The sequence below is a fragment of the Pelophylax lessonae genome (assembly GCF_965119305.1).
Source record: "Pelophylax lessonae genome assembly, chromosome: 7".
NCBI classification, from domain to species: Eukaryota; Metazoa; Chordata; class Amphibia; order Anura; family Ranidae; genus Pelophylax; species Pelophylax lessonae.
In genome coordinates this window covers 143,639,272-143,651,854 of record NC_138774.1, presented here as the reverse complement: position 1 = coordinate 143,651,854, position 12,583 = coordinate 143,639,272, and the positions used below count along the sequence as shown (strand labels likewise).

The following is a 12,583-nucleotide window of genomic DNA, read 5'->3' as shown; positions in this document are numbered from 1 at the left end:
CAAAGGCAGGATTTTGAGACTCTTCTTCAGAGGTGCCTAAAACATTGTTTAAAAATAACCCATCTGTGAGAAGTATGCAGGAAGAAAATGTCGACATAATAAAATCCAGGATATCTGCTGTCACTATTCTAAAATGCCTCCAAAAAAAAAACAGGGAGTCAGGATGCCACAACAACATTACTGCTGAAGTCACCAGAGTGGGCAAAAAGAGATGTATCCTTTATGAATTCTTAACCTATCATGGGCCTTTAACAACTAATATCTAAAACATGTGAATCTTCTAAAATAGTAATGTCATACAGTATGTCAATTCACAATGGGAATTAGTGTTTCTTTGTAATGCATAATGAAAAAACAGACTATACAACTGAGGAGTGTACAACTAGTTTAATGTGTTCATGCATCATTTGTATAGCCATTAAACAAATTGGTTATCGTTACACTTTTTGAGTGCATAAACCTACTAAGAGGTGAGTGTTAGTTGTAAATCGATTACAGTGCCTGTATCTTTTGGTGCAGGGAGTGTTGATTTTTTCCACAGAGGTTTCTGGTGCAGGAGAATGTATTATGTAAACACAGGTTTGCATTTACAAAATGAAGTGTTAGTGCCAGGGTTACAGGAAAGAATAGGTCAAAGTTTATTATGAGGGTTACAGTAAGAAATAATGAGGCTAATTTGCTAAAGAAAATGTCATGTGTACATAAATGGGTAAGCATAGTGAACAGAAATTTTCTTTTTGCATGACTGAATGAGTAAAGTAAATATTCACACTTTTTTTTAACAGAAATTTCCATACATCTTTATTAAATCAGCCTCAATTAGTGAAAGGCCTTAGAGTACAAAATTGCCTTCTGTGCTGGGAGCTCTTTGCCAAAAACAATCAGTGCTGATATTGCTGGGACTTAAAGTGTTAAATTAAATGTTCCCTGGACATTCATTTTTGAATATATAGACTGTATATATACCGTATACATGGGCAGCATAGTGGCTAAGTATGGGCAGCAAGAGGTAAGCATCTAGCAGCACTAGGGTCGTTAGTTTAAATCCCAACCTTGGCACTACCTGCCGGGATTTCTCATGTTCTCCCCTAGCCTGTGTGTGTTTCCTCTAAGTATTCAGGTCTCCTCCCACACTCCAAACATATGTATGTAGGTTATTTGACTCCTGTCTAAATTGGCCCTTGTATGTATGAATGTGAGTCAGGGAGCTTAGAGTGTAAGCTCCTTGAGGACAGGGACTTATGTGAATATACAATATATATGTAAAGCACTGTGTTAACTGTTGGTGCTATATAAGTACCTGTAATAAATAAATATGTATATACTGTATATAAAGTGCCTTGCGAAAGTATTCGGCCCCCTTGAACTTTGTGACATTTTGCCACATTTCAGGCTTCAAACATAAAGATATAAAACTGTAATTTTTTGTGAAGAATCAACAACAAGTGGGACACAATCATGAAGTGGAACGAAATTTATGGGATATTTCAAACTTTTTTAACAAATAAAAAACTGAAAAATTAGGCGTGCAAAATTATTCATCCCCCTTAAGTTAATACTTTGTAGCGTCACCTTTTGCTGCGATTACAGCTGTAAGTCGCTTGAGGTATGTCTCTATCAGTTTTGCACATCGAGAGACTGAAATTTTTGCCCATTCCCCCTTGCAAAACAGCTCAAGCTCAGTGAGGTTGGATGGAGAGCGTTTGTGAACAGCAGTTTTCAGTTCTTTCCACAGATTCTCGATTGGATTCAGGTCTGGACTTTGACTTGACCATTCTAACACCTGGATATGTTTATTAGTAAACCATTCCATTGTAGATTTTGCTTTATGTTTTGGATCATTGTTTTGTTGGAAGACAAATCTCCGTCCCAGTCTCAGGTCTTTTGCAGACTCCATCAGGTTTTCTTCCAGAATGGTCCTGTATTTGGCTCCATCCATCTTCCCATCAATTTTAACCATCCTCCTTGTCCCTGCTGAAGAAAAGCAGGCCCAAACCATGATGCTGCCACCACCATGTTTGACAGTGGGGATGGTGTGTTCAGGGTGATGAGCTGTGTTGCTTTTACGCCAAACATAACGTTTTGCATTGTTGCCAAAAAGTTCGATTTTGGTTTCCTCTGACCAGAGCACCTTCTTCCACATGTTTGGTGTGTCTCCCAGGTGGCTTGTGGCAAACTTTAAACGACACTTCTTATGGATATCTTTAAGAAATGGCTTTCTTCTTGCCACTCTTCCATAAAGGCCAGATTTGTGCAGTATACGACTGATTGTTGTCCTATGGACAGAGTCTCCCACCTCAGCTGTAGATCTCTGCAGTTCATCCAGAGTGATCATGGGCCTCTTGGCTGCATCTCTGATCAGTCTTCTCCTTGTATGAGCTGAAAGTTTAGAGGGTCGGCCAGGTCTTCGTAGAAATGCAGTAGTCTGATACTCCTTCCATTTCAATATTATCGCTTGCACAGTGCTCCTTGGGATTTTTTAAGCTTGGTAAATCATTTTGTATCCAAATCCAGCTTTAAACTTCTCCACAACAGTATCTTGGAGCTGCCTGGTGTGTTCCTTGTTCTTCATGATGCTCTCTGCGCTTTAAATGGACCTCTGAGACTATCGCAGTGCAGGTGCATTTATACGGAGACTTGATTACTCACAGGTGGATTCTATTTATCATCATTAGTCATTAGTCATTTAGGTCAACATTGGATCATTCAGAGATCCTCACTGAACTTCTAGAGAGAGTTTGCTGCACTGAAAGGGGCTGAATAATTTTGCACGCCCAATTTTTCAGTTTTTTATTTGTTAAAAAAGTTTGAAATATCCAATAAATTTCTTTCCACTTATGTTTGAAGCCTGAAATGTGGGAAAAGGTCGCAAAGTTCAAGGGGGCCGAATACTTTCGCAAGGCACTGTGTATATGTATATATATATATATATATATATATATATATATATATATATATATATATATACTGTAAATTTACAAGTTGAAATAAGATCTTTGGAAGATCACATAGCATCTATGTAGTTCTTTCATTTGGTGGCACTCTGTGATAGTTTATAAACACACACCAAATACATGTTTACACAGATTTCAATGCCAAACACTATCCCTACATGATCTTTTAAATGTATTTTTCTTTAAAAATAATACAGCAAAAACAGTAAAACTCCTTCCTCAGTTATGAAATAAAGAAAATTCCACCACTAATTTTGGTTTCAAGACATATAAGTAGAGAGCAGTTAATTAGGTCCACCAGTATCCACCTATATTGAAAATATAGGTTTTGGGCTGACTTATACTTTAAGGTCTAAAGCTGTCAAATTCATTCAGTAAAACAGTATTACTTTTGTTAAATTAAGACCACTGTAATGGTTATCAGAGATTATATTTCTGTATTTAGCATATACACAAAGTGCAAGAAAATAGGCACATGGTGAAAAATGTTGATAAAAATAATTTTGAATAATGAACTTAAATGTGTACAAAATGGCTGCCAACTGGTTACACACAAATGTCAGCCTGATTATTATTGGTAACAACTGGAGAGGGTTTGCTTTTCGCTCCTTCTGTCCCGCCTTTTGATGTGTCGATAAAAAGCAGTCTTGGTGTCAACAAAGACATCAAAATTCTTTTGTACTCCTTTCGAAAGTTTTGATTGAGAAGACCATAGATGACTGCATTGAGGCAGCTGTTAAAGTAGGCCATGAAGTAACTTAATACAAACAGCCATTTTGGAATTTTTGGAGCTACCTGAAAAGGGTTGATTGCCACCGCAAGGCCAATAAAGTTTAAAGGTCCCCAGCAGACAGCAAAAAGGACAAATACAACAAACATGGTCAAAAAGTTCCGTAGGTCTGTTGGTGTTAGTTTCTGCTTGCAGTCTTGTCTTACTCTGTGCTTGACTTGAATAACCAAAACCCATATCCTCAAGTAGCAGAATGTTACCACAGCCAAAGGAACAATAAAATGCACCACAACCACTGTTATTGTGTAAGAAGAACTGACTGTTTGGACAAATGTACATGAGAAAATCCTTGGGTCATATTGTAAAGAACCAACAAAAAAGTTTGGCACAATTGCAAGAACAGTCAGTATCCAAGTCAAACAGAGGTAACCGAATGTGCTTTTAAGGTTATAAAGCTTATCGTACTGCAGACTATGGCAGATGTAGCAGTATCTATTAATTGCTATGGCTGTAATGTTGAAGACAGAACCGATGACACTTAGTCCCATAAGAAATCCGCTAATTTGGCAATGAATATTACCCAGTGTCCATCCATTATGGAATATAGCTATGAGGATTACTGGATATGGGTACACCGCCACAACAAGGTCCGCAACGGATAAACTGACGACAAAGATGTTGCCTGAAAAAGCAAATAATAAACATAGTTATTACTGAGCACAGTATCACAAAAATAACAGATAAGTGAACCATGAAAGATTAAAAAAATGAAATAATTATATCAAATATTTTTAATTTGCTTTTTTTGTGTGACATATTAAAAAGTCTGTCCTTTCTATTTAAAAAAAAAAAAAAAAAGAAATAATGTATTTTTCAGCTTATCAGAGATGAAATTATAATTATTGCCTTTAATAAATGCTTCAGATTACCACAATGCATTAAAAAGACACAATTTCCTCATTTGGCATTGTCTTGTGATAATTTTAGCTGTACAGTTCAACAACATATGATATGCTGTGCCCAATTACTGCTGCTGAATCAGGTCTTCACAAGATGACAATAGAACCCAAAGAAGGAGCTTTGAAACATAAGCTGATAAAAAGCCTTCAGCATAGAGAAAATACAAGGATACAGATAGCAAAGGCTGTGAATTACATTTAAAAGATATGAGTTCTGAAAGTCTATCCTCATTTAGGCACAATATTTTGCTGTATTACTGGTTTTGGTACTTTGAATACAGATTAAAAGGTCATTCCAAGTTCAAATATCAGGAGGGTAATATGTAAGGCTAGGTTCATATTATATTGTGCATACTCCAGCAAAACACAAAAAAAGTTCTTCCCTTTTGCAGGTGTGTGGCAGTACCATTAAATATTTCTGGTACCCAACATACCTTACTAATGCATGTTCCAAGCCAAAATGCATGTCAACAAAGTACCATGTATTTTGGTGTGGCGTGATTTAGAAAAAGTGCTAGCAATTATTTGGTACCAGTTTTATATGTAGCGTAACCTACTGAAATGAATGAGCTGCCCTAAAAGCAATACACCAAAATGCACAAACAAACACATGTGTAAATCTCCCCTGCATAGGTTTGAACAGAGCTTTAGTAGTGAGAAAGTGTTTTAGAGAACTGAAATTGTTTACCTCCGTGTCCTTGGTTCATTGACATAGGGGAAGATTTACTAAAACTGGAAGACTAACTTAAGCTTGTTCAATTAAGCCTTGATAATAAAACCTGGAAGCTCTATACAGAGCTGCACCAGATCTTGTATGCTACAGTTTTAGTAAATCTCCTCTTTGAAGCTTTATATACGTGTTCTCTGACATCTGCCACATGTACTCAGTTTGGTCTAATCTCTACTTCCTTCTTATCCTTGCTTGTTATAAAAAATATGTGGCAAATTATTTATGTTATTATTTATGTATGCACTTGTATGTGCAAAAATTGATTTATTTATTTTTTCCAACAATCATTTTTGAAAGTATAAGATCGATACATGGTGTAAATATACAAAATGTATATCAATTTAGGATGTAAAACGGGTTACAAATATGTCATATATCGTATATCAGGTAGATAATATGAAACATCTGAACTGCAATTAGTTCTATAATCCGTAAGGAGTCCTAAGAATTCCCTGAAGAGCTAAACTGTCCCAGAAAGCACCCATTTTTTTAACATCTTTGTATGTTCTGTGCTTGGGAGACATTGTGGATATGCAAAAATATTAACCTTTGTTGCATTATTCAGGAAGAGTTTTCTGATAGTGACATTGGTCCTTGTCTGTGTAATGTGTGTTGCAATAACCACCTGTAGTATCCATTGAAAGCTTGACAGGGTGACAAAACAATTAGGAAACAGGGACAGAGCATTGCCAACCTATAACCAAAGTACCAAACAAGGGCCTTCAATGAAGGATTACCGGGTATTATTCAACTGAATGCTGCAGATGTAAAATATTTAAAATTATTTTTTATTATACATTACCATGGTATGGTAGCCAATCAGCTTCTAACTTCAGCTTGTTCAATTAAGTTAGTTGAGTTTACTCAAGGAGTCTTATTATCCCTGCTCAGGTTACATCTATAAACTGCAGAATGTCTCTCCCCTATTCATCTTTATAAAATAGAGCGAGGTGTTCTGAAGTTCACAGAGGTAACCTTGGATGCAAAAAGCAAATATTTCGGTGCTGTGTAGTGGACCATAAAATAAAATAAATATCCGCCTGCAGCTGTGAGGAATATGGGTACCAATTAGGTCCCAATACCCAGAAAAAAAAAACAACAAAAGAACCTCTATATAGAACGCTGGGGGATGTGAGTCTATACAGCCCAATAGTAATCCATATGCTTGCACCTGCCCGCTATTACTTGTAGTTCCACAGAATGGATGCAATAACAACTTCCAAAGGACTTTGAACGGCTGTAGGCAATATGTAGCAAAGAAACAAATGTTCATGATCCATCATATTAACAATATTCACTGTAGGACTACACATACCAAAAGTCCAAAAACTGAATGGAAGACAGGAAGTGATCTGCCTGGGAAGAAACTCTCCTGTCAGCTGTGTCTCCGTGATGTACCGCAGTGTTAAAACCCTCTGTGATGTCTTGAAAGATGATGGTGCAAACGGGGAGGGGGAGAGTGGCTGTACTCCTGGCTGTGTGTCCCCAGAGCGGGCAGTGGGCAGTCCCGCTGTTATTTGAATCCCAGGAAGGGAATAAGTCCGACCGGACAGCTGAAGCCACGCTCGCCAGTGCAGGATGAATTATAAATCAGGGGTGATGGATCCAATGCCTAGCCATCCATTACAAAGCTGTCACCATGATGATGCGCTTTGGGCGTGGCCCTTCATCTGGTCATGTGGTGTAGACAGCCAGTAAGGATATATATAGGCAATTGTTAAGGGAATGAGGATTCTCCTAAAGGTAAATCACTTCCTTCATCCATGTCAAATTTAAAATGATAGAAACACAAACTTATCATATTAAAAATACATTAGCAATTAAAGGTTAAAGGGACTCTCAAAATAAAAACTAATTAATATAAAAAAAATATATAAAAATTACATAATGGTGTAAACATCTAACTCCTCATTAAACCCATAAGGAGTTAAGGTTGAAAGCTTGTAAATCTGAATTGTTTCCCTTTTGCACAACATGGAACACCTTTTGTATATAGGTATAGGTATATACTCAATGGCACAAACAGATAAATCTTTGATATTCTTATTGTGGTAAATTTTAAAATATCTTGGCACACTGTGCTTATCACAACCACTAGCAATGAGGTGACGATGGTCCCCTACCCTTTTCATAAGGGTTTGTTTGGTATGCCCCACATAAGACAGATTGCACAGTCAAGTAAGCATATCAATGACATATTCAGTGGAGCGGGTTATAAAGTGTTTAATCCTGAAAATATTACCCACCTTATCACTAAAGGAAGATTGCTCATGTTTTATAAATTGGGCGTGAGGCAAGCTCTCTTTTTGCACTGAAAAGTGCCCAATCTATAATCAAAATATGAACATATGTCCATAGGTCTCTTATCAGACTTCTTTTTGATCTTGCTGGGTGTGATGATGTTTTTTTAATGCTTGATTTGTGGTACAGATTGAAGAATCAGGTCTAACTTAGGTTCCATTTGGAGAATATGCCAATGTTTTCTCATAATTCTCGAAATGTACCTATAGGCACTGTTGTAATTAGTTATAAATTTAACACTATTCTGGGAGGAAGCTTCAGGTTTGCATGTAGAAATCGGCCCTTCTTGGAACCTTTAAAAAGCCTCCTGAATCAAAGTGCTGGGGCACCCTTTCTAATGGAATTTCTTCATCAGTTCCATGCCCTGCTGGTCATAATCAACCCTTCTGGTGCAGTTTCTCCGTAATCTTTGGAATGATTTATTGATGACAGCTGGAATAGTGGAGGTATTAGTTTCCACTTGTGGGTTTACAGTGATTCTTGGTGAAAATAGAGTCACCCTCATGTGACAGTTCCAAATTAAGAAATACTAACGACACAGGGTCAACCACTTGGGTAAATTTGAGACCTAATGTGTTGTTGTTACAATGTGTGAGAAATGCTGTAAAATCCTTATGACTACCACTCCAAATTAACAAAATATCATCGATATAAAAACCAAACAGGACAATATATCTCGCAAAGGGGTTATGGTTCCATATATAATTATCTTCCCAAAAACCCATAGTGAGATTTGCATATGAGGGAGCAAAATTCACTCCCATTGCCATGCCATTCATCTGGAGATAAAACTTATATTGAAAAAGAAAATAATTATGCTCCAGACAGAATTTGGTGGCATCAACTAAAACTGAGCCTGTCTATGGTTCATGTTGGGATCACTAAAACGATAGTGTTGGAGGGCTGGTAGACCTAATGTGTGTGGAATGGAAGTGTATAAAGAACACACATCCAATGAGGCCCATAGATAACTATCCTCCCACTGATATTGGATAAGTATGTTTATCATATGACCAGAATCCCTGACAAAAAAAGGCAATTGAGACACAATGGGTTGTAAAAAGAAATCGATGTATTGTGACAGTCCGGACATATAACTCCCCGTGCCAGCCACAATGGGTCTACTCAGAGGTAGTAAGTAGTGTCAGATAACAAGCGATAAGCTTCTGTGAGATAGTCAGCCCTGTTTTGTAGAACAAGGCTTCTGCCCAAATTTTTGAGAGCTAATATTACTTAACTAGAAAGATTAATATGATGTCTAGCTTAGGAGTTACAGAGAATCAGGAGATCACGATAGGTGGCCTAATAATATGTTTCTACATACGGTCCTTTGGAGGACACTGGAAAAAAAGAGGACTTGGGTCAAAAACCCGTATGTGACACATTAGGAATGGAAATAAAATTCCGTAAGGCCTCCATAGTCCCACAGTTCCATTAACATGTGTGTTGCCTCCACAGATATGTCACCTTGCTCTCTAGTATAAAACCTTTTCCCTGTCAAGTTCCTAATAAATCTATTCAGATCTTTGAACAATTTGAACTTGTTCGGTCATATAAAGGGAGAAAAACTGAGCCCCTTCGAAAAACAATCGATATTCATCTGGGGTATGGGTGGAGAGATTATAAATTCTGACCGTGCTCAAATTTGACCTCAAATGCTGTCCCTTCTTTCTTTTTTGTTTGATCTTAGTGCTTCTTCCTCCTCGTCTGCCTCTGTAAGTTTTCTTTTTCTTTTCTTTTCTCTACATGATTTATGAGAGATATATCTAGAAAAGAATTGTTAAAGGGCGATTGGATATGGTTGAAATTCGTAATACCATTTTGAGTATTGGGGTGAGGTATTCCTTTAGGTCGGGCACCTTCTTTAAAAAAACTCTACAGATCTCTTGTATATCTATTGTGCATGGGAACAGTGATCACTGTTGAGATATTCAAATTGTTGGAGATATTGCCTGATGGTGGTGTGTGGTCCTTACATATCGCAACTTTTCCCTCATTTCCTGAAATGGGCAGTACAACTGGATCGCTGGCAATGTTGGTATTCCTATATCTCAAAGTGTCTGGCATAGGGTTGAGTGTAGAAGTGTGTGAATTTTGGTGTGCATGCCCTACTGGTATATGTTAATCATATTGTATAAACCTATTTGTGCCCTGGGTACTAATAGATGTTCTATTACCAGATCTGTAAGATCTACCTTTCTTATTGCGTGGATATTTATTCCCTTTGTTCTTAATATGATTATTAGACTCATCACTATTCTTTTTCCGTGATGATGGATATGTAACTTGATGTCTAGGGTTTACCGAGACAGAGTTCCAAGACCCCTTATTATCTGCGTGTTTCCAATTGAACACTCACCCTGTTTTGTAATCATCTATGTCCCTCTCTAATTTCCCTATTTTGGTATGTATTAAATTGTCCTCAAATTTCTTGATATTATTATTGAGAACTCTGGACCAATTATCAAAAATACATGAATTGTGGAATTCTTTTATTTTGTTGTTACTATCTTCAACCTTATTTCGTGAAGTGAGTAATTTGCATTCCCTCTGTATTATTTACAATTTGATCCATTTCATGGTGCAAAATTCAGAAACCAGATCCCATCATTCTTTTAGGCCTGGTTACATATTGTTTAAGAAAAGATAAATCCCACCATTGGGCACACTCTAATTCCTTAGCATCCTGAAATTGAAAGAAAGCTTTGCGCATGCTTTTTTTTTTGAGAGTCTCTTTTCAATCTTTAATTGCTAATGTATTTTTATAATGATAAGTTTGTGTTTTTAAAAATGTAAATTTGACATGGATGAAGGAAGTGATTTACCTTTAGGAGAATCCCCATTCCCTTAACAATTGCCTATATATATCCTTACTGGCTGTCTACACCACATGACCAGATGAAGAACCACTCCGAAATGCGTTGTCATGGTGACAGCTTTGTAATGGATGGCTAGGCATTGGATCAATCACCCCCGATTTATATTTCATCCTTCACTGGCGAGCGTGACTACAGCTGTCTGTTCTGACTTATTCCCTTCCTGGGATTCTACTGACAGCGGGACCACCCACTTCCGACTTCCCTAATTGCTGTTTGGCTCCGGTGTGTATCATTGGTCTGCTGCTGCAGTATCCAGGGTAGCGCTCTGGGGACATACAGCCAGTGGAGTACAGCCGATCTCTCCCTCCCCATATGTACAATCATCTTTCAAGACATCACAGAGGGTTTCCCCACCGCAGTACATCACAGAGACACAGCTGACCACACTGTGGAGACAGGTCGATTTCTTCCTGGGCAGATCACTTCCTGTCTTCCATTCAGTGTTTGGACTTCTGGTATGTGTAATCTACAGGGAATATTGTTAATACGATGGATCATGAACATTTGTTTCTTTGCAACATATTGCCTACAGCCATTTATAGTCCTTTGGAAGTTTTTATTTGACCTATTAATAAACTATTACCATCCATTGTCATTGCATCCATTCTGAGTAACAGCTGGCAAGTGCAAGTATATGGATTACTATTGGGCTGTATAGACTCACGTCCCCCAGTGCTCTATATAGAGGTTCTTTTGTTGTTGTTTTTTTTTTTTAGAGGTAATCTTGGCAGAACCGATAAGACTTTTTGTAGTCTAAATCAGGATCGAGCAACCTAGGGCGACAACAGAACTGCTTCTCCAATACCACAGCACAATGAGTATGTATTGTCATTATATGACAGAAGGTGAAAATATTCTTTCATAGGTATAACTGCACCACTGTAAAAATTATGGACCGAACATTCAGACTCTTGAATAATCTTATACCATATGTTTTATTTAATAACAGGTTCATGTGATTAATGATGCCTGGTTATCAATGTAATCCAATCACAGATTAGTGTTTAAGAGTATGTGGTAACTAAGTCCATCTAGGGTCAACATTTTAAACAATTTATTCATTTTCACATTGTATTTCAATTATTTCTAGCCTACTCCTATTAAGCTAAACAATCTTGGAGTTTGCAAACTTTGTGAAGATCCCACACATTTATTTCCTGCAACTCTGTGACACATATTCACTATTCTGTGAGTAGGCACTGCTGTGTCACACATTCCACAGTTTATGCCCTCCGAACTACTGCTGAGAGAAGGAGTTTCAGAAGGTGGAGTCAGTACAGGAAACAGCAGAGGAGAAACTGCAAAGCATGCAGGGAATCCAGGAAGTTGTGGAAATTGATGGCCAGCAGACAAGCAGGAATCACAACAGAGATTTTTCAAATGCGCTTATATTGAATTTTAAAATGTATATGTTGTTTGTATTGCTATTATAATTCTGGTATTATAAAATAAAAATGTATGCAGTGACCATAGATTTCCTTTAATAGAGTTTAATTATTTAATATAGGCCAATAAAAAATAAATAAACAAATATTAGACATTTGTATAAAATAAAGGTATGTTTCTCATAAATACAAAAAATGCAATGACCATCAATCAACAAATACTTTTATAAGTAAAATCTTAAAAAAAAAAATGCATGAGCTTTAATTAATCCATACCTTTCTAAATGATATCTTCCTCAAAATTTGAAAAATGCAATCAGCATCAATCAGTCCATACATTTATAAATGAAATTGTACTAAAGGTTCTAAAACATAAATATCACTTTATGTGGCAACTGGCAAGGTTTATACCTCTTCCTTAAATCTAATTTTAGTATTCCCACTGAGCTTAAAAATGTAAGGGTTAAAGATTCAGCTCTCTTTTTCAGACACTACTGAACACATCTGTCTTCTGCTGGCTATACACTATATGAAAAACCATCGAAATTTGGACAGTTCGTTTGTTTTTCGGCCAGTTAGTGGGCACAAATCAATAATCTGTTGTGATGTTTTTGAGCCAAAAAAGGAAGTACATGTTTGACAGAA

The 12,583-nt window shown here is 37.0% G+C and overlaps 1 protein-coding gene across 1 annotated transcript in view; it reads right to left on the bottom strand.

Annotated features, from left to right (window-relative positions):
- Positions 1 to 3,491: 3,491 nt before the first annotated feature.
- The window catches only part of GPR50 (G protein-coupled receptor 50), a 217,615-nt gene continuing 208,523 nt past the window's right edge, over positions 3,492 to 12,583 (bottom strand). The window contains exon 2 of the mRNA XM_082263740.1: positions 3,492 to 4,366. Within this exon, the coding sequence (XP_082119866.1) occupies positions 3,501 to 4,366 (866 nt within the window). The 3' untranslated portion in view covers positions 3,492 to 3,500. The remainder of the gene's footprint in view (positions 4,367 to 12,583) is intronic.